The sequence below is a fragment of the Poeciliopsis prolifica genome, unplaced genomic scaffold (genome assembly GCF_027474105.1).
Source record: "Poeciliopsis prolifica strain line A6 unplaced genomic scaffold, Auburn_PproV2 SCAFFOLD046, whole genome shotgun sequence".
NCBI classification, from domain to species: domain Eukaryota; kingdom Metazoa; phylum Chordata; class Actinopteri; order Cyprinodontiformes; family Poeciliidae; genus Poeciliopsis; species Poeciliopsis prolifica.
Genome location: NW_026562421.1, coordinates 2,824,193 through 2,847,571, shown reverse-complemented (window position 1 = coordinate 2,847,571; position 23,379 = coordinate 2,824,193). Strand labels below are relative to the sequence as shown.

The 23,379-nt window shown below is 38.7% G+C and overlaps 2 protein-coding genes and 2 pseudogenes across 3 annotated transcripts in view; 3 read left to right on the top strand and 1 right to left on the bottom strand.

Moving 5' to 3' along the window:
- The first annotated feature begins 3,907 nt into the window (after positions 1–3,907).
- On the top strand, positions 3,908–6,352 carry LOC129376970 (tripartite motif-containing protein 16-like; annotated as a pseudogene).
- A 655-nt stretch (positions 6,353–7,007) lies between these two features.
- Positions 7,008–8,971, top strand: LOC129377120 (tripartite motif-containing protein 16-like; annotated as a pseudogene).
- A 1,883-nt stretch (positions 8,972–10,854) lies between these two features.
- Positions 10,855–16,442, bottom strand: tspan31 (tetraspanin 31). The gene is made up of 6 exons (XM_055056865.1): positions 16,297–16,442; positions 14,937–15,104; positions 14,169–14,249; positions 13,913–14,053; positions 13,361–13,471; positions 10,855–13,138 (listed from the first exon to the last, which is right to left on the bottom strand). The coding sequence occupies exons 1-6, from the start codon at positions 16,357–16,359 to the stop codon at positions 13,064–13,066; spliced, it is 639 nt and encodes a 212-aa protein (XP_054912840.1). The 5' UTR covers positions 16,360–16,442; the 3' UTR covers positions 10,855–13,063.
- A 1,476-nt stretch (positions 16,443–17,918) lies between these two features.
- The window catches only part of agap2 (ArfGAP with GTPase domain, ankyrin repeat and PH domain 2), a 46,348-nt gene continuing 40,887 nt past the window's right edge, over positions 17,919–23,379 (top strand). For both annotated transcript variants that reach the window (XM_055056887.1, XM_055056886.1), the window contains exon 1: positions 17,919–18,234. In XM_055056887.1, the coding sequence (XP_054912862.1) occupies positions 18,072–18,234 (163 nt within the window). In that variant the 5' untranslated portion in view covers positions 17,919–18,071. The remainder of the gene's footprint in view (positions 18,235–23,379) is intronic.

Sequence of the window (23,379 nt, the reverse complement as noted above, 5' to 3'; positions counted from 1 at the left end):
GACCGGCGGCCGCTGACCAGGGTGCTGAAAGCTTATTACCCCCAACCCGCTGCCCCACTGATGACGTAGACCCCCCCCCCAAGCTGCTTTCAAACAGCGCTGGGAAAACAGTATTCATTCAAAAAACAGAATCACCCATCCATCCATCCATCCATCCATCCACCCACCCACCCACCCCCCATCCATCCATCCATCCATCCATCCATCCATCCATGTATCCATCCATCCATGTATCCATCCATCCATGCATCCATCCATCCATCCATCCATCCATCCATCCATGTATCCATGTATCCATCCATCCATCCATCCATCCATCCATCCATCCATCCATCCATCCATCCATCCATCCATCCATCCATCCATCCATGTATCCATCCATGTATCCATCCATCCATCCATCCATCCATCCATCCATCCATCCATCCATCCATCCATGTATCCATCCATCCATCCATCCATCCATCCATCCATCCATCCATCCATCCATCCATCCATCCATCCATCCATCCATCCATCCACCCACCCACCCCTCCGTCCATCCATCCATCCATCCATCCATCCATCCATCCATCCATCCATCCATCCATCCATCCATCCATCCATCCATCCATCCATCCATCCAACCGTCCGTCCGTCCGTCCGTCCGTCCGTCCGTCCGTCCGTCCGTCCATCCATCCATCCATCCATCCATCCATCCATCCATCCATCCATCCATCCATCCATCCATCCATCCATCCATCCATCCATCCATCCATTCATCCATCCATCCATCCATCCATCCATCCATCCATCCATCCATCCATCCATCCATCCATCCATCAACAGTTTTTCATGTTGGTCACATTTTAATTTCTTCTGACCTTCCTGAACTGGTACGGTGATTTGTTTTGGCTTTATTTCTGTTTTCTTGTCTCTTTTCCACTGTGGATGATTAAAACTTGTCCTGTCAGTAGATTTTTCCACCTGAGCTCTGGATTTGACTATGAATAAAATTACCAGTGAAAATCCCGGTAAATCAGGTGACAGACAATCAGAGATCCCAACATAAAACAATCATCAACAAGGACAAAAAGATGCACACAAAACATGCAGTAAGAACAGTAAAAGTGAACTCACTGGAGTTTAGTGCATCAGCACATGCAGTTCCTAAAACTCCAAGGTCAAAAGGTCACAATAATTAGCATATTAAGAGCTGCAGCTGCCTGTTTTTCATTTGCTCAGTATTCCCCACCATGGCAACAGCTCGTACAGAAATCCCCTGCCTCATTGATCCTGATTGATTACTCTCATTCTGCTTGTTTCAGGCGTTTCATTGATATTGAGCAAAAGTCTTGTTTCTGCAGGTCTCCTGTTGTGAGTACGATGCTCGTTTTTGAGCGAGAGGAACCAGGGCTGCGGGATTAGCCTGATAGTTTATCCATCGACCTTCAGCCATTCAGACGGAGGAGCAACGAGTTTATTCAACTCACAGTGTTCTCACGGGAGATTTCACCCGACAACACAAAATGTCGTTCTACGTTGTAGAAACAAACAGCTTTAGTAGTGTGAGTAATACATGTTTACACTGTGTGGGAGGGCTTTTGTAATCTATTATGATGCTTTGGGATGTTTGAGCAGCAACATTTATTGGTGATGTGGGGAAAGAAATTATTTTCCAAGCAATTTCTCCTTTATTCTCTGTTAATTCATCATTTCTTGTGTTTTCTCATCAGCGATTTCTCCGTATTACTCACCAGCTGAAACCAACAAGGCGCTGTATTCACTCCAAAAAATGTCAACAAGTTTAGAGAAAGGGACTTAGCTTGGTTAACTGCTATAGGCTAAATGAGGCTGAAAGCTACATGGCATTAAATCTCTGACTCGCGATGAAATTTTAACGTGTTCAAGAGAAACAGTCTGAAATATTGTGACGATAAAGAGCTTTCTTTCAAATGAAGACTTAAAAACTGCTGCATTATTTTAATTTTCAGGGGTTTAGGTCAGCAAATTTCAAATGTTTCACCTTCTGATCTGCAAAATAACAGAAGAAACAAAAAAGACAAAGATTTAAAAAAGATTAGTACCAACTGATCCATGACATGTTATCGTGAAATATTCTCTCTGCTGTTTAAATTGAGATGGTATCATGTCTTAAAGATGAGACTGTCATATAGGAGCAGTTTTCAGTCAGAGGCTTCTTTAGATTAGCTGAAACACTGACTGCTTCTGGAGAATTCTAATTTCTTATTTAAAGAAAGACTTGAACTATTTATTTATTTGCATCTTTTAATGCTTTTATAAAAAATGTGTAGAATGTGCTGTTTTTAAAAATAAGATTAATTGATCAGTTGTCAAAATGATTCATTACTTAAATAATTTTTAGTTGCAACTCCAAACATTAAGCTGTGTATTCCTGACGACACCTGCATTTTAACAGCTGCATTAAAGCAAAATGTAAAATTAAAAAGCTTTAATTTGTTGCCTGCCTGTGAAACATTTTGTTTTTAAAGTTGTAACAAAGAATTTAAGTGTTTCCACTTCCTTTCAACGTACATCTCTGCTCCGTTTCAGTCCTGATAGCCTGATCGACCTGTTTGTCTCTCTTCACTGATGAGAATGATTTACTTTCCTGTTTGTCTTCACAACGCCGCAAGAAGAATTCAGACGCAGCTCCTTTAAATCTGTGCAGGTTGATCAAGGTTTGCAGTGTTGATGTGAACAGGAAGAAGCAACAAAATGACCCACATGAAGTCTTTCACTCCAGAGCTACAGGTTTCCTCTCGGTCGTTTGGCGAAACCTGAGCAGTTTCACAGAACTGAGCACAGGCAGCCATCTTTAAAGAGTGAGAACTAAATGAAATTAAACATAGAGCGCAAACAGAGTCAGCCTGGTTTATCCATTAAGCCAATAAAAGAAACAGCAAAGAAATATTGATCGTCCCCCGGGAAGCAATTAACCGAACACAGACAATTAAAGCAGACCTGACCTGAGAAAACAGATGTTTATGGCTGGATCTGAAACTCTGGCAGTAAAGAAGACAACCTTAGTTTGTTAAAGGCTGTTGAACGGTTTAACAAATCTAAAGGATCACTACTGAAGATAATTGAATCATTTCTGTGTAATTAAGCAGATAAATAATTACTGACAGAGGAGGGGCGATTTTGCTTAGATCTTTACATAAAACTGATCTGTGACCAAAATGGCTTTAGATATTTATCTTTAAAAGTTTCATTCATAAAAAAAGAACTAAAAAATGCTTCCACTATACTTTTTGTATAAAATGCTGATTTTAACACTGCCTGGTTGTTCTAAAATCACATCAGATGTGGTTTTTGAAGATAACTATGAAGTCATTTGTGCAAAAATATGCAGGAGGAAATAATAGTTTCTAAATTATCAAGAGGTTTTAATGGAGTAAAGAAAGTTTCAAAGGGTCCACAACCTTTTCAGGTCAATCTCCCTGAGAGAGGGAACTAAAAATCAAGTGCCACCAGTGCAGAGCTTGTTGAAACTGGGTGTGAGTCCAAAAATGTAGTCAGAGAAATGGTGAGAACTAACACCTGAATTGATAAACACACCAATTAGCTTTCTCATCAAAATGAGTAACGTATTAGTTTAAAAATGTCTGTTTTATAATAAATATACTGCATATGACGTTACATTTTCACACAAAATCAGTCAGCTAAAAGTGAAGGAGTCTAACTGAAATCAAATAAATCTGTGGTTCTGAATAGTTGACTGATTTGACAATTGTCTAAAACATTCTTAAAAAAACAAAAATGGTCAAAAATGGAAAACACACTTTTGCCATGTTTGTATCATCAAATAAAATCCTTTATTACGTTGCTGCATTGTTTACAAATATAATATTTTCTATGTATTTTGGAAATAGACTTATTTCTTCGAAAATGCGTTCCATTACATCATATCCCTGATATTCCTGTTCTACCTGCTCTGAAAAACACGTTGAATATGGGTGGATCCAGAATGTGCTGAAGGTGAGAGCTGATTGGCTGTGACCTCTCTGGACTGAGGTCAAGATAAGAGCATAAACCTGTTTCTGCTTTCAGGAAGTGAAACTCACAGTCAATCTGACTGAAGCAAAATATGGAGCAGAATCAGCTGGACAGAGAATCTACTGAAGGATCCGGTGACGACCACCTGTGGACACAGTTACTGTAAGAACTGTATTAAAACCCACTGGGATGCAGAGGATCAGAAGAGAATCCACAGCTGTCCTCAATGCAGGGAGACATTCACTACGAGACCTGTACTAAACAAGAACACCATCCTAGAAGATGTAGTGGAGCAACTGAAGAAGACTGGACTCCAAGCTGCTCCTGCTGATCACCGCTATGCTGGACCTGAAGAGGTGGCCTGTGATTTCTGCACTGGAAGAAAACTGAAAGCCATCAAGTCCTGTTTGGTCTGTCTGGCCTCTTATTGTGAGAAACACCTTCAGCCTCATTATGTTGTGGCTCCATTAAAGAAACACAAGCTGGTGGAGCCGAACAAGAACCTCCAGGAGAACATCTGCTCTCGTCACGATGAGGTGATGAAGATGTTCTGCCGCACGGATCAGAAGTGTATCTGTTATCTCTGCTCTGTGGATGAACATAAAGGTCATGACACAGTGTCAGCTGCAGCAGAAAGGACTGAGAGGCAGAGAGAGCTGGAGGAGAGACGAGGAAACATCCAGCAGATGATCCAGGACCAGGAGAAAGATGTGAAGCTGCTTCAACAGGAGGTGGAGGCCATCAATCGCTCTGCTGATAAAACAGTGGAGGACAGTGAGGAGATCTTCACGCAGCTGATCCGTCTCCTCCAGGAAAGAAGCTCTGAGGTGAAGCAGCAGATCAGATCCCAGCAGGAAACTGAAGTGAATCGAGTCAAAGATGTTGAGGAGAAGCTGCAGCAGGAGATCATTGAGCTGAAGAGGAAAGACGCTGAGCTGGAGCAGCTCTCACACACAGAGGATCACAACCAGTTTCTCCTCAACTACCCCTCACTGCCAGCACTCAGTGAGTCCACACACTCATCCAGCATCAACATCCGTCCTCTGAGACACTTTGAGGACGTGGCAGCAGCTGTGTCAGAGCTCAGAGACAAACTACAGGACGTCCTGAGAGACTCATGGACAAACAGATCACTGACGGTCACTGAGGTGGATGTTCTACTGTCAGAACCAGAACCAAAGACCAGAGCTGAATTCTTAAGATATTCATGTGAAATCACTCTGGATCCAAACACAGTAAACACACTGCTGGTTCTATCAGAGGAAAACAGGAAGGTAACAGGGATTTACAAACATCAGTCTTACTCTAGTCATCCAGACAGATTCACTGATCTGTTCCAGGTTCTGAGTAGAGAGAATCTGACTGGACGTTGTTACTGGGAGGTGGAACGGAGCGGGTTATGTGTTAATGTAGCAGTCGCTTACAAGAATATCAGCAGAGCAGGAAATACATGTAGGTTTGGATGTAATGACAAATCTTGGGCATTAGATTGTTACACGTCTGAGTTTGGTCACAACAACATCTGGACCTCAGTCTCAGGTCCGGTTTCCTCCAGAGTGGGAGTTTACCTGGATCACACAGCAGGTATTCTGTCCTTCTACAACGTCTCTGAAACCATGACTCTGATCCACAGAGTCCAGACCAGATTCACTGAACCGCTACTGGCTGGAGTTTGGGTTAGAAGTTTGTTTATTCCTGGAGATTCTGCCAAATTCTGTAAACCCAAATAGATTTTCACTCTGGTTGTTGATCAGGTTTATGGTTCTGATGTCTATGATATTCTTTTCTTTATTTTTCTGGTTTCATTGTATTTTATTGAGTTCCAGGAGCCATAATGGAAATTATTATTTATGTTTTCTTTCATTATTTTAACACAGAAATATTTCTCCACATTAAAATATAAACTTTTCTCGTCTCTAACAGGTTTTGCTTTAATATTAGTGTTTATGTATTTTGATTTAGTTGTGGTTCTTGTTTAAATCATTTGAGATTGAGGTGAACTGACATTTTTTTCCTTTAGTTTGATCCACATAGTTGTACAGAATCACCATCCAATCAGATCTGATGCTGTGGTTTTTCTAAACTCCTGAAACAGATCAGAAAAATGAATGTCTGCTGCTCCGTATCTTTGACTTTCTTCAATAAAGTAAATTATGACAAAGAAATTAGCAAAGTTTCCCTTCATTGAAATTATAAGTTGTGAGTTTTCTCATCTGAATTGCCAAAACATTTCCTTGGAAGCGTCTCATGTTGTGCTGGTTTAGGTCAGATGTTTGGTTTGTCCTCCATTCATCAGGAACTCTCTGCTTCCTCCACTGCAGAGAGATTACAGAAAGAAAGCCGAGCTGGAGATCCTGGCAGCAGGAATGAAGACGAGGATGAAGCTCCTCCACTGGCAGTTTGTCGAACGCTGAGATTTAAACCTGCCAGAAACCACAGAGACGTGTCTTAAAACGCAGAAGAGCTGCTCAGATGTTCAACCTTCAAATAAATGAACATGAAATGTAGAAGTAGACCTCTGACAGAAACGTTTGGTAGCAGAAGCTCTGTTTGCTGTGAGTTGAGTTAAAGTTTTACAGCTTTTATGAAACGATTCTTTATCAGCAACAGAGAAACTAAACAGATAAGCATATGATGTAAACTTTCTACTCTCTGTCCTGCTGCCATTACAGTTCAGTGAGGAAAAAGGCAACAGATTTTCCTGAGCAACCAAGATTTCCACACTGTGAAGAAATCAGATGTTAGAGATCTGAGTTTTGGTGACTCAGTCAGTTGTTTTGATCAGAAAACTGTTGAGAAAACCTTCAAGTGTTTTACGTTCAGATCCTCCTCTTCCTGTAATCTGATATCCCTCCCTCTTCTTCCTGGTTTCAAACACGCCTTAAAGCTGAAGGTGGAAGCTGATTGGCTGCAGCCTCTCTGCACTGACACCTGATTGGTAGATCAGAACTCAGCCTTGTTTCTCTGACGAGGAAACGAAACTAACACTCTCACTCTGACTGAGAGGAAAAATGGAGCAGCAGGCAGTTCAGCTGGACCCAGAAACTTTCTCCTGTTCCATCTGTCTGGATCTTCTGAAGGATCCGGTGGCGATTCCCTGTGGACACAGCTACTGTATGAACTGTATTACAAACTTCTGGGATGGAGGTGAGACCAAGAAAAGCTACCATTGTCCTCAGTGCAGGAGAAGCTTCACCCAGAGGCCTGACGTGGAGAAAAACACCATCCTAGCAGCTTTAGTGGAGCAGCTGAAGAAGACTGGACTCCAAGCTGCTCCTGCTGATCACCGCTATGCTGGACCTGAAGAGGTGGCCTGTGATTTCTGCACTGGAAGAAAACTGAAAGCCATCAAGTCCTGTTTGGTCTGTCTGGCCTCTTATTGTGAGAAACACCTTCAGCCTCATTATGTTGTGGCTCCATTAAAGAAACACAAGCTGGTGGAGCCCGAACAAGAACCTCCAGGAGAACACCTGCTCTCGTCACGATGAGGTGATGAAGATGTTCTGCCGCACTGATCAGAAGTGTATCTGTTATCTCTGCTCTGTGGATGAACATAAAGGCCATGACACAGTATCAGCTGCAGCAGAAAGGACTGAGAGGCAGAGAGAGCTGGAGGAGAGACAAAGAAACATCCAGCAGATGATCCAGGACCAGGAGAAAGATGTGAAGCTGCTTCAGCAGGAGGTGGAGGCCATCAATCGCTCTGCTGATAAAACAGTGGAGGACAGTGAGAAGATCTTCACCCAGCTGATCCGTCTCCTCCAGGACAGAAGCTCTGAGGTGAAGCAGCAGATCAGATCCCAGCAGGAAACTGAAGTGAGTCGAGTCAAAGATGTTGAGGAGAAGCTGCAGCAGGAGATCATTGAGCTGAAGAGGAAAGACGCTGAGCTGGAGCAGCTCTCACACACAGAGGATCACAACCAGTTTCTCCTCAACTACTCCTCACTGCCAGCACTCAGTGAGTCCACACACTCATCCAGCATCAACATCCGTCCTCTGAGACACTTTGAGGACGTGGCAGCAGCTGTGTCAGAGCTCAGAGACAAACTACAGGACGTCCTGAGAGACTCATGGACAAACAGATCACTGACGGTCACTGAGGTGGATGTTCTACTGTCAGAACCAGAACCAGAACCAATGACAAGGGCTGGATTCTTAAGATATTCATGTGAAATCACTCTGGATCCAAACACAGTAAATAAACAGCTGGTTCTATCAGAGGGGAACAAGAAGGTAACATATATGAATAAACCTCAGTCTTACTCTAGTCATCCAGACAGATTCACTGGTCAGTTTCAGGTTCTGAGTAGAGAGAATCTGACTGGACGTTGTTACTGGGAGGTGGAACGGAGCGGATCATATGTTTATGTAGCAGTCGCTTACAAGAATATCAGCAGAACAGGAAATACATGTGGGTTTGGATGTAATGACAAATCTTGGGCATTAGATTATTACACATCTGAGTTTGGTCACAACAACATCTGGACCTCAGTCTCAGGTCCGGTTTCCTCCAGAGTGGGAGTTTACCTGGATCACACAGCAGGTATTCTGTCCTTCTACAACGTCTCTGAAACCATGACTCTGATCCACAGAGTCCAGACCAGATTCACTGAACCGCTACTGGCTGGAGTTTGGCTTGGAGGTTGGCCCAGAGATTCTGCAGAGTTCTGTAAACCCAAATAGATTTCCACTCTGGTTGTTGATCTGGTTCATGGTTCTGATGTCTTTTCTGCTCTGCTCTTTATTTTTTAGTTTATAAGTAGTTCTGAAGTCCAGGATCAATAAAAAAGAATCTTTTTTCTTTCATTCATTTATGACAGAAATATTTCTCTACATGAAAATCAAAACTTTTTTGGGCTCTTAAATCTTTTGCTTCAATATCTGTATTATTGTCTTTCCGTGTTGTTGTAGTTTAAATCATTTGATATTGAAGTGAACTGATTATTTTCTGTTTTCCATATTATGATCCACATAAATAAACTGAATTCACCATCCAATTAGATCTCATTCTCTTTCTTTTTAAACAGACGAGGAAAAATAAGTATTTGCTGTTGTGTATCTCTGACTCAGTAAAATTACTGAATTACAGAGAAATTTCCAAAGATTCTCTTCATTTTTAGAATAAATTGTGAGTTTTATCCTGTGATGGACTGGCGGCCTCTCCACCGTGTACCCCACCTCTCGCCCTTTGACACCAGGAGGCACTGAGGGCTCTTGCATAAAGGAGGCGCAGTTTTCACACTAAACTTGGTGCACAGACAATCTATAAAAGTGTGACACACAGACCAATGCGTTACATCTTTATGGGACAAAAAAAGAGGAAAATTACTGCTTACCTTTGAGTGAGGTGTCAGGGTTAGGTTGACGTTACCTTACCTTGCCATAATTCTGAGATCAAAATCAAAATTTAGAGTTTCATATCAAAATTCTGACTTATTGAGATTGAAGTCAGTTTTTTTATATTAAAATCAACAGTTTGAGGGTGAAAAAAAGTAAATTCTGGGTTTAAAGTAAGAACTTTGTCTCAAAATTATCAGAATTTGAGATTTAAATCAGATATTTTTTTCCTCCAATGTCCCTAATCTACATCAGATGGAGCAGCTATTGATTAACTACATTTATCTGATCAGAGTGATCTATTTAAATGGTTTGTAAGAAACCCAAGCATTCATCAGATAACGTCCTGCTTGTGTTTTTTAATTCAGCCTCATGACAAGTGATGCATAATTAACGGCGCCCATGGAGGAAGCGGCCTATTTATGATATACGGGACCAAATGTTTTAAGATCCTGCCTTCCAGAGCCTGAGCTATATCGGTGAAAGAACAGATGGCCGTCCCTGTTGGTGCGGCTCTCCAAACTAATACACCCGGCATATGGGCCTGCATCACAAGGTGCGGACGGGCACTATGCTGACGGGACGGGGCCGCTCCATATCCGCCGGAAACGGTGCAGACTCTCAGATTTTAGCCGCCCGGGTGGATACAACGAATGAGGAAGATCGAAAGATCTTCTTCATTCAGAGCCACTTTGGTTGAAAGGTGTGGAGATCATTTCGATGTCTCCACTTGAGCTTTCCTTCTGTCTGCTCCACTCATTCCTGGATCCCTCCCAACTGAAAGGATTAGCAGACTTCAGAAAGACAAAGAAGAAAATCTCAGAGTGGATTAATTTCACACCTGGCAGGTCGATAATATCCACACCTGAGCTGGGATGATGGGAGGAGAGGAAGAAAAAGCACCTGAGCATCTAAAGCCTTTGTGTTTCTGCAGGTATTTAAGATACCCTCTACTGCCACCATGTGGCCAAACAGGGGGATAGTCAGCTGTTATTCTGCAGTTTTATCCAAATGGAATTGCAAGAATAGTTAAAATGAAGAATAATGTGGTAATAATGAGAATAAAGGCATAATTTTACCAGAATAAAGCTTGCACAATCGCATCAAAGTCACACAATTGGAATAAAGTCATCATTATGACTTAAGTCTTGAAATATATTAACATTAATAAAAATAAATTTACTCTCAGAATAAACTCAAAATAATAAAGCTGTATTACAAAAATAAAATCATATTCTGACTTTATTCTCGTAATACCATTACTTTACTCTCATATAAGAGTTCATTGTCATTCTTTTTTCATTATTTTTTCTTAGCCTGGTATTAATATTTAATCTCAAGTCATTTCATCTTTTAGTTTCACATCTTCACTCTTAAGCAAAATATTGAAATGGATCAAATCAGACAAAACATCTGATTTAAAGCTGGACTAAAAAATGTTTCCCAACAGATTTAAATGTTTTGCATTTTAATTAACATTTTTAAGTGTTTTTCAGCTTTAAGACAAAAAACAAACAGTTTTCCAGTTTAAAGTTTTATTATTTGGAAAATTAAGTCTCAAAAATTCATACATTTCAATAACAAGTGCACAGAAATTCAAAGTGGATACATGTAATATATGGCATTAGGGTCTGTCATAACATTTACACCAAGTCCAAATCAGCAGCAAGAAATCCACATCAGCAAAGATGACAGGTTCAAGTAAGACAATTCATTACAGCTCGCATTAGTCCTTTAAGTTAAAATCAAAAATAATAAAAACACATAAGCAGGAAATGTCACATACCGAGGAAAATTATAACAACATCTGCTTAATGTGCACTAAACTTAAATATTCTAAAAATATCCAACAGGCATTATTCTTATATTTTTACAAAGCATTTAACACTGATGAATGAAAAGACAGGCGGCAACAGAAAAAAAAAACACTAGTTGTATTTAGAGGGTTTTAAAATAGCAACAAAGAGCACATTATCACAATTAACACAATAAAATAAAATATTTGGCAAAATATGGAGAGTGAAGAGTGCCAAATTATAACCTGTTAAAACAACTTCCTGTGAATTTGTTTTAACTGAGTCAATATTTCCACTGGAAATGTCGAAATAATTTCAATAAAGTGTTGTAATGTATTTACTACAAACTCTGAGTGAACAACTCAAGCCTTTATATTTCTAGTTTGGGCTTAAAGGTAATATAATAATTTCACCAAATGTCTCACTGTGATGCTGCTACACACATTAGCGTCGCTAACACCAGCTAGCTTAACTTATTTCAGACCAAATGAGATAAAAGGGCTGGAGATGCTCATCCAGGAAGTTTTTAGTAAATAATTTATCAAAATTATTTATTCACTTTAAAATATTGACCCAGAATGAAGAAGTTGTCTTGACCACTTAGCCAATCAGACGTCAGGATTTCCACTAATCCCGCCCACTGAGTTTAATGAAATTTACGGTTTTAAATCATGATCAGCAGAAGAACATGACATAATTAGATATAGTTTTTAAAATAAAATCAATACAATTAATCGTGGTACATATAATCAATTCTGTATTTATTTTCAATTTTTAAAAATGAACATTTTAATAATTATTTCCATTTATTATTAATAACAATGGTAGTGGTATTATATTGTAGTAAACAGCATATTACTATTAATAACATTTTTTATTAATATTGTCATTAATAGAAATATTTACTATTACTGTTACAGCAATAATAGTTATTGCTATGACAATTGTTATTATTGTTGTTAGCAACAGTAGCATTGTTAATATCATTATTGCTGTTAATATTTTTGCCATTACTCTTTTCCGTATGTTTTATTGATCTGTTTTTTCCTTTCCATATTTTTAATGTTCACTGATCAGCACTTTGTCACAGCTGTTAATATTGTCATTAAAAATAACATCAATATAATTTTGTTGTTAATAATAATAAAAGATGTATTATTAATTGTAATTTGCCACTCTTTACTCTCCATCAAAAAAAAAGCCACTTCTCTTTTTTCTTATTTTCCTGAAATAAATGACATGAAACCGTTTTCGCTGTGATTTCCTACGGCTGCAGCGGGATCTAAACTACACGCCGCCGCTCAAACACAGGGATGCGACTACTTCTGCCGATCCACCGAGCGATTCAGTATTTTAAATAATAATAATATATGTACAACATGAAGGCTGCAGTCTGTGGCATGTGAATGTCGCTGACTGAAAGTTAGCTGGCTCAGTTACAGTTCACAAACATCTGAAACTAACCCAAAGGACGAGCAACTGCTACCTAAAGATCTACCTCCTAGGCTCCCCACCGACGCGTTTGGGGAGTGAAATAATTACACTACTTTACATCACCGCTTCAATGCCTCGTTTTTCCCCGTCGCATCGTTTGGCGCATTTCACCGACAGAGGGGAACGTTAGCCGTTATTACGCTAGAGACAGGAGGGACATTTCAAGGTGCACACAGGCTATTAGTGATGGAGTCGTTGGTTTGTGTGAGAGTGTGGGTCGGTTGGGACTTGGGGGGACATGCAGGACGTCTGGGACTCAAATCAAGGCTGAACCAGTAAGACTCACCAGCGTTACCAGTCATCCATTCATGCACGAGTATCCAGTTCTGAGTGGGTTGTTGTGCGCTCGTCCATTTTCTGTGTGTGTGTGTGTGTGTGTGTTGTACCAGTGTGTCTGCAGGGAAAACAAGTGCCTGCTGTGGGACGCGAGGGGCAGACTATAGGAAAGCACTCGGGTTTGCTCGAGGATCCTTCTGGTTCCGGTAGCGCACAGCGAGCCACACGCCAAGGATCTGAGGTCAGAGATGAGACACGTTAACGAGACGCAGCGTCCATCAGCAGGAGGACAAGATGGACAACGGGATAAGGCAGAAACTCTTAATATAACATAAACATTCACTATGGCGACATTTCCATGATGAACAGAGGGAAGGGGGATGGATGGAGCTAAATGCCACGTCTCTACTCAGAGAGGAAACGTAAGCAGCATCCGGCGTGTTGGGAATCAAACTCACCTCTGAGAAGCTGAAGAAAAGTCCGACGCCTCCGAGGATCTTCAGAACTTCTGTTGCATGATTCAACATCTTATCCCCGCAGCTCGGACAGGCTCCTTTACCTTTGCATGACTGGAGGGGAACAATACAGAAAAAAAAACACTTCAAATTGGTGTTTCTGACAGGAGGAGTCAGATTCTTAATCTGTATTTTTGTCTCATTTATTAAAAATTGAATTAAGCGGGTAAATTAAGTATTAAACACATAACTTTTCAAGAAAACTAGATACATAAGCCTGTCAAAATAAGCAATCAATTCCATAAGAAATGATCCTGGATATACTTCAACCTTTTGTAAATATTGGAATAAATGTTTGTCTCTTATTTCTACTTGTTTTATTTTTTCTAAACAGTATGGACTAGCCTTAATGGATTACTTTAGTTGTTACAAACACCAACAGCACCTTTAGAAATATAAAACTGTACATATTTTACCTGCAGTAGGTAGTAAGTATAAACAGTTTTCTTCTGCACTGCAGAGAATAAAACAGGAGAAATAACATTTCATACTTACAGCGTTACAGTTTCTCACGTCCTGTTCAAACTGTGAGCGGCTGTTGGAGACGTTCAGCAGGCCGCAGCAGTCCAGTTGCTTCTCCAAGTTTTCCTTGGTTTCATTGTGTAACATTCCCCAGGTGGAGTTCAGAAGAACCACCTGGAAATTTAAAAATGAACAAACAGAATCCGCGTTTGTCATCAGGGAAAAATACAGTTTGTTACGCATTCAACAAACTGTTACGCATTTAAACTCGGACAGGATGTTTGCTGACCTGCTGCCCGCGGTTCATCGCCAAGCAGGAACAGGAAACTCCAAACTGGAAGAGGAAAACGATGAAGAGGATGACCATGTACTGGGGGAAAAAGTCAAGAAAACAATGCAGATGCAAAAAAAAAAAAAAAAAAAAAAAGAAACTTACTGACCTACAAATGCCTGTCATAATAACAAATATTAATGCACAATGAACATATAAAGTTATCAGATTTTTTATAGGGAGGGGATGTGAAAATTACTGCATGTAAAAATTTAGGATTTTTTATGTTTGTAGGGCTGAAAAAATCAGATTAGTCATGATTATTTGTGAATGTGATGAATCAATCATTTAAATTGTCTACTAATTTAATAATCAATTCATCGTTATTGTGATGACAAATTTTTCTGGGGAATAATTTTTACAAGCAGTTATTACTATAAAAGATAATATTGTTATTTTGAAACCATTTTCAAGTGAAATAATGTGATAATAATCCAAGAACACATTTTCAATGTTGATTAAACTTTAATCAACATTTAACTTTAGAACTGGAAGACACCTTAAATATACAAAATAAACTAAACAAAAGAATTATGAAATCTCCATTAAACTGTAAAAAAAGCAGACTAGTAGCAGACTAAACACTTTTGCCATCCAGTTTTTGGTAGAAAGAAACAAAATGAAAAAATAATAAATCACACAAATGGAAATGATTGAGCTTGATTTAATTTATCATGCGATTAATTGATTTCTTGCTTATTGCATTTGAGTCCAGAGAAAGGATACAAAGAAGAGCATGACTTGGTGGTGGTGAATGGCTCCGACGAGGCCAACGATGGCGATGAGCAGCAGGAAGACGCCCACCGCTATGACGCCTCCGATGATGTGGATGCTGGACACCAAGCCGAAGCCTTTCCCCCAGACTGCCACTCCAATGAGCAGCAGCCCAACCAGCTGGAGGGACAGAAGGAGAGAAGTTAACCACGGTCAGCTGAGGCGCACCAGTATGACTAGAGTTCAGATCAAAGTGCTACAAGGATCTCACTGCTCACTCACAAGCAGCATTTCAAAGACACTTTTGCACCTCAAAACGTCTCAATTAAAGCTCTACATATGAGACTTATAAATTAAAAATAGTAATTAATCAATGATACTTACATTTTTGCTCAATGTAAGTAGCTGAAGTTGAATAAAATTAAAGTATGCGGCTTCTGCAGTCGTTAGGAGTGACTCAGTCAGAGATAAGCATCGTGACTCAGTGAACAACAATATGCCTGAGTGAAGCACATGTCTTGACTGTGTCAGGAGTTTTTAGGGAATGCAAGTTCAAATGGGGCATAAAGCTCCGTACGTACAGTTAAAACCTCCTCTACCTACACAGCTTTTAAAGTGTTATCAATATTTTAAGGTAATTTCACTACAATTTGTAATATTTTAATGTTTCACTACAAAAAGCAGCAATACCATCATAATACCATATTCTGCAATAAGAAAAATTGAATTAAGTACTGTAACAAGACAATTACATTATTTTTTATACCACCAAATGTAAGTCATGGATTAGAGATTGTTTGTTCTCTTGATGACTACATAATCTTTTCAAAGTAAACAGAGACATAAATCATCTGAAAATTGCCAGATTTAAACAGCAGTAGCTGTCAAAGATGTCACCGGTATTCCTTCACATTTCCCTTCGAGATTAAATCTGGGTGAGTCTGTTATGACACGAGTAGGTTAAATCAAATTAAGACTATCCTGGGTGACTGCTACCACAAAGATAACCAATTTAAACACGCCAGTCGCTCAGCTGACGGCCTAGCAGCTAAGGTAGCATTGGTTTGCATAACAGCTACGGCTAATATGCTAACGATAGCCGCTACTCTACGTTTCTACCCAGAAGCCAAAGCTATACACAAACTGGGAGTTTCAATAAATGAGCAGAATACATACCATTCATTTATGGACAAGAACCAGAGCGCATGCGAAGCAAAATGTTTACATAATCAGAACTTTCTTGAACGCTGCGAGCTAAAACAGGTAGCTAGCTCGCTTGCTAACTAGTTAGCTTTTCGTCAGCATTACGCCACTTCATTCAGCGGCTGCCGCTTCGTATCGAACCCAAAGTTATCATCTTGCCAGCACTCACCATGTAAACCACATTCAGGGAGCAGAGGGCGTTTTTCGAACAGGTGAAACCGCCACAAACCATATTAGAAACCGCTAAAGCCTTCAGAGGAGATGAACAATAACGGTTGCTATGCGGCTCTGAGCTGCGCCGACGTCTTCTGGACTCAAACAGCAGAGAGGGCGTGGCTGATTGCGTCAACTGACGTCTGACGTCAGATTCTGACGTCTCCCCAAATCTGTTTCTGTTTTTTCAAACGTCCTTCCGTGAGGTTCAGTGGATGTATCACTACAACCGAAAAGGTTTATCCGAGTTCCTCAACATGACATTAACTGACCTTTTCTACACGGAAGGCAGTTTTTCTATCTGTTTTTTCAGTCAAATGTTTCATTTTGAAACTTGGTTTATTTTTACTGCTCACTGATGGAAATCACACGGTATACCTAAGAGTTAGTGTTATTGTTACATTTCTGCAAATGAACATTGAAGTGTTAAGTGTTTATTTATTTATTGCATCTGTATTTTTTTAGTTGCTTAATTTTTACAGCTTCAAAGTAAACAGAGACATAAATCATCAGTTGCATCAGTTTCTTTTTTCAGACTTAAAGCAAACTTTCAGATTTGAACCAATAAAATAAGTGAAACAATTTTGGCAGATTATAATACACATATCTGAGTTGAAGTTCAATCAAATTCAAAAATACTTTATTCATCCCAAATGTAACTTAAATTTTGTTCAACGATCTTCACAAATTGTTGTGGAGGGCAATGCAGTAGCAGTCAGTCTCGCAACATATTTAAAGAAGCTTCTGATGAAATAATGTTGCTGTATGAGTTTCATTAATGTCATGATATGTCAGCAGGTCAGTTTCTGGACACCAGAAAAGATATTCAAAATGTTATTGGAATATTGATTTATGACAACATTTAGTCCATAAGTTGTTGTTTTTTTAATTCTAATAAAAATATAATAAAATTTGTTATCAAGAATGATGCTAAAATTCATTCGAATTTAACAATTCCTGAACATTATATTTGCAAAGCAATATTCTTTATTAAGCTATTAAATCATTTTAAAGGCCTCAATAGTTGTTTTATTTTCTTTTTACGCTAAAACAATCTAATCTCAAGAGACCTGTATAAACAAATATCTGCAGTGTGCTGGAGCTATATTTTGAAAACAAGTCAGGTAGAATTTCTTCAGAATGATAGGAGAGACTGATGAGGTCATAAGGTCATCAAGTGTTAGATCCTGTTATTATAATATGCCCTTTAGCAGCGAAACATCCCCAAATAATGACACCTCCACCTCCATGCTTCAGATTTGAAAAGACAAGAATGTTGGTTTTTGTTTATGTGAAACTGATTTGTTCTAAAATAATTCTGTCTATGTTCTCTCTGTCTTAGAGGGGGGAAAAAGGTTGCAAAGTTAAATTTACGATGCCTCTTTTAGTTGTCACATTCTGGATTTTGTACTTTCTGTTTTGCTACATTTCAGTTGCAGACTCAGTACATTTTCAGGGTTGGCGTGCAGAGGAGAGCACAGTTTGAAACAGGGAAGTGATTTCAGTTGGGCTCAAACCTGCAGAGGAAGCTGAACACGTTGTCATGATGTGACTTTTGTGGTTTTGAAAGAGAGAGAAAGAGCGAGAGAGCGACACCCTGAGTTGACTTCACCTCGTCTTCTGGTGCCTCTTGGTCTCAAGCTCGAGTTCTTCATGTGGAACCAGCAGCCGGGAGTTCAAATGGGCTGAAGCATCTCGCTGCTTCGGTTCACGACTTATCTGTGCGTGAGGATGACCAGCAACGTTAAATCAGCTTACTCCTCTGCGATAAAAGCGGAGATCAAGAGGTATGACTCCCTCCAGAGTGCAATCAACAGACTCTTCAAGCAGTTTGAGAGAGTGGAGAACCAAACTCTGCGCTCGGGCCTTAAAGTTTACCTCCACAGCATTCAAGGTGAGCTAACCTTTAATTAGCATTATGACTCAGTTTTAATCATCTCATTCTGCATGTTGAGGAACACAAAAAGCTGTTCTAACCTCATGAAAGTTCTCATTTCACATAACAACCATTGAAAAACGGCATGCATACATCAGCTTCGTTAGTTTTTTCATCAGCTTTCTTGCTGTGATGCAAGGAAATAAGACTGTGTGGGTGACTGATATCTTCTTTTCAGCTTCCTGTCACCGTCTGTGTGACTCGGTGTGTTTTCCTGAGGTGAAGGTGTTCGAGTTTGTGCTCAGTCCTCTCTTATTGTGAAAAAAATAAATCACCTCTTGATACCTGTTTTGCATCAGCATTAAGCATCAGTCGGCCTCTGGACATAGAGACTAAATGGCAACATCCTTTAGCAGCCATCGCCATAGTAGCAAGATGAAACCTGCTGTGTGGCCTACTTCCTGTCTGCCAATCTGCAACTGCCCTCAAAGCCACTTCCTCTCATGCGAGCAAGGCTTTTACTTGAAGCTGATTAGTTTTACATCACATCCTTGAGTCGCTACTTCCTACATTTCTTGTTAAAGTGACAAAATGTGACACATAGATTCTTTAGAAATGAACGTCACATTTTCTTTCTCCTGTTGTTTGTTGGGTTTGGCCTTCAGAGGAGGGAAGTTCTCAAATTGCACAGCTAAAAATGATAAAGGCTTATTGGAAAGATGAAAAACATTGTAGTTGCGGTATTTGTCTGTGATCTCGCTGACTAATGGAGCTCGATTTTGTTGCGAAATGCATTGTAACCTCTACATTTATTTGCAGTTTGAGTTAGCAGCAACTTTTAATCTTTTAGAAATGAACTGCAAACAGGCAAAATCAAGTTAGCTTGAGAACAAAAGTCCTCAAGGGATACATGTTTTTTTACTCAATTTAAATTGTGTCACTGTAAGATTATCTGGCTGAACTTTACATTGTACGCTACAGATTTAATCTTTCGCACTACCTTACGGTTCCTATGGAATTCTTCTCTTTTGTGTTTTTTTTGGTGCCAAAATTAAACATTTTAGATGCAAAATGCAGTTTTCAAATGAAATATTTAGATCTCACGTTCTTTGCAGAACTGTTTTACTTCATCACCGTCAGAGGTTTTATGGATGAATGGTCAAGTTGACTCCAAAGCAGACACAAAATCTAAACTTTGACTAGCCCAAAGTGCCTTAATTATCTTTATTTTTAAGCCATTTAAAGAAAGAATTTGAATGACTAGTAAGATTGTGCAAAAACACAAAATTTTACCAAGCACTTTTTGTAGTTTCTACTCCACATAAATTAAGAAAACTAATTTACAAGAAAATTTAGAGAAACATAAAGCAGACAGGCAGGACAAACAACCACGCACACACAAACTCAGGAGACTTTAGAGACCAATTAACCTAACAGTCATGTGTTTGGACTGTGGGAGGAAGCCGGAGTACCCAGTGAAAACCCACCATGCACAGGGAGAACATGCAAACTCCAGGCAGAAAAACCCCTGGCCGGGAATCGAACCCAGAACCAAGTGAAATTCAGCTTTCCCAAGGAACAAATAATCATAGCTATTTCATGATTTAACCAGATCTAAATGGACCAAATTAATTAGTCCAACAGCTGTTATAATAGTAATTAAAGTTAATATTATCCTGAAAGTTCATTGAGAGCTAAATAATTGCTGCTTTTAATTTTCAGAATAATATTGAATTTAATTACTGTTATAACAGCAATTAAAGAGACAAGCTAACCTTTAGCATTTGTTTAGAAGAGAGAAATCATGGCAAGTTAATCTAAGAGGATTATAAAGTTTCAGATTAGAAGAAAACATACATTGTACACACAAGTGATCATAACTAAAATACACAGAACTTGGAATAAGAAGATTTTATTTTGGGCAAGACTGCAGCCGGAGTTAGCGTCAACTTTTAAAATCTTTTAATATAAGCTTTTACAAAAAAACAGGAAAATAATTCTGCTGATAGGATATAGCTTATGGAAATATTTCAGATACTCTTCAAGTTTCAGAATAAACATTTGTTTGTTTTTTTAAGAGGGGAGAACAAATAAAGAAGTTAATATTTTAGCCAGTAACTGAAAAACACAGAAACTCAGTTTCTGTTTTGATCATTTCTTTATTGTTTATTTGTTTAGATATAATAATTTTAGTTTATTTTTTGTGTTCATTTATATTTCAAACTTGTTTCCCAAGATGAGTGTTTCTTTCTGATTTCTGTTCATGTCATTTTCAGATTTTTCCCTCAATTTCTCTCTGCTGTGTTTATATTTTGTTTCCTTCAGCCTGCCAGCTAATCACCACTCCAGTATTTAAATCGTCCTTTATTCAGTTAGTTTATTGCCAGATCTTCCTGTCAGCAGGAAGCTATTTGGAGTGCTTTTGAAAACAATCCAGATTTCCTCCAAGATGGATATTTAAGTTGTGCAGATGGACTCAAGGCACTTAATTTTCAAGGAGACATCATAAAAATAAAAACAAATTGGATGTCTTGTCAAGTCCAAAACAATTAGTAAGCAAATTAAATGATTCAGGTAACGAATATGGACATTTTCAACTCACGTAGGGCTGAAACGATTAATCGCCGATTTCTGTTATAGTCAATTAGTTAATGAATCGTTAACTGGACTGGAAATAGTGGTAGTTTTCTGAAAAATCAAATAGGGCAAGGCAGAAATTCAACTAAAAATGTACATAATATACATAAATTTTTACATTTAAGATGCATTATCCCTATAAAACACCTCTGTGTGTAAATATGAAAGACCCAAAACTTCTCAAATGGAATAGTTTGACTTCCACGTTGCTAAAATCCATTAAAATTCAGTACAGGAATGTCATGTTTTTGCATTTTTGTCAATAAAATATCCAATTTTATGTTCTGAAAATTAACTAAATTATGTGTTTATATTCTTCTTTTAATGCATTTCTGATATAGTATAAAAATGTCTAAGTAGTAAGAATGTGCCCATTTTTTTATCTAATTAATTAATTAATCATCAGTATAAATTATAGAATAATTGATTACTAAAATGAATGTTTTATGTACAAAGGGGATAACAGATAAAAAGCAAGTTTCTTTCTTTAATTGTCCTTTTCCAGATTCAGTCACAATATTCAAATCTTTGGTTTGAGTCTGAGGAAACTAAACGTGTCGCCGGTGAAATCAGAATATTTAGTTTATTTCTGAGGGCAGGTCTGGCTTTCATTGATGTGTTTTTAAGAACTGGATGATCTTCATACATTATGAAAGGTCTGACCTCCATATCATGAGTAGAAAACTGTTTTTGTATAATTAGTCTGCTTGAGTGTCAGCGCTTTAGCGCGGATCAAAGCTGGAGAATCCTCGCTGGGACCCGGCTCTAAAAACAGAGCCGGCGCTCTGGATGTAGTCGAGTGGCTGGAAGTCAAAGGAACCATGAAAAAAAGATGAAAATAGTAGATTTAAAAAATGAGGAGGTTCTCCTGGGAGCTATGGAAGCTGAAATGTCAAAAACTACTGCAATATTGAATAAAATAAAATATTTTCCAAATAAAAAAAATCTCTTTACATGTTAAACTGTGTGGAGATCTGAAATTTGTTACACAAAACCTGTTATCCGAATTATTACTGCATCACATTATTTTTATGCAGCTAATGAAATATTTCTTACATCGTATACTTTAAAATTTTATGATTAAGTGGAGTAGAAATTTGTCATAACAATGAATTAAAATTCTCATCACAAAGGCATTTTTGATGATATGTAAAAACGTACAATAAGTTCCCACCATGAGTAAAACAATTAGCTGAAAAAATGCAATAAGGTTTGATTATAATTGTTTATTTTCTTTCTATGACATTGTCCACAGTCAGAGAGACATACTGACAATATATGGGAAATATCATCATATATTTTCCAATTATTTGTTCACATGTTATATTATTACATATAATAAATGATCTTTATTCTTGTACATATATGTGTGTGTGTGCTGCTTACTGCAGCATGGAATGGAGAAATATGGCAGCAGCTCACAGTGAAGGAGAAATGAAAAATCACCCAGCATGACCACTGCCCTTGGCCACCGGCCAGCTGACAGCTCCCACCCAAATGTGCAAGTGGTGTGTCGGGGAGGCAGCGTCGTTTGGACGTGTGCATGCGTTATTCGGATAGATGTGTCACAATAAGGAGAATTTCACAGTGCAGCAATGCAACCTGCAGCATGCGCTGCATCTCGTTCAGACTGTGTTTTACATACAGCCAGAAAACACAGCTTCAGCTCTCTGTTTACTCTCTGTTTCCTCTGAGGATGTGTAGCTTCCCCTTGAGCCAAAGGCAGTTTTTCAGAGCTCCTTTGTATTCAGCATGAGTATTTAATGCCCTCTCGCTGACTGAGGCAGGGAGGGGGACCAGGCGGAGCAGGTGGACCTCCACATCCTGTATTATGAGGAGATGGCTGCTATGCACTGGTGTGTTAGGAAATATTTCACATCAAACTGTTTATTTTTTCCCGTCTCCCGGAGAATAATTAACATGAAATTGCAGCCGGTAATAACTCAAGCGATCGGTGTGTAATCCTGTTTGCTGCAGTGTGTCTGGTGTTGCTGCAGTTCATCTTGTATAATTGGTTTCAAAGACGTAGTTTACAAAAGGAAACCAGAATATTTATTTACTCCTTGAAAATAATCAGAACGTTGCTGCTTAATTACTGTCAAATATATTTTAATCATTTCTACCTACTGGGTAATTTTTCAAGCTCTGATGGCTTAAAGATTTTGTGCAAACCTGAGCAAATAACGACTAAGATATGCTGAATACAATCAGAACTCCTAAACTTCTCACTTATCTCATATTTTCTTCATGTTTTATTAGTTTATTCCTTATGTGAATGCGAAGTGGTGCATAATGGTTGTTTCAAAGTCCTGCTGCTGCTGATGATGATAATTTAATGGTGGAGTTTTAAAAGAGGAAGTATTTCCTTATTTGTCAAACTGTCAACAACATGAGGCTTCAGAAAGTGATCATCATTTCAACACAGCAGTAACTCAGCTTGGAGTTCTCATAAAACTTTATTCTGGAATTAATTCAACTTAAAAAATTTTATTTCTTTATTATTATAATATTCCAGTATTATTTCAA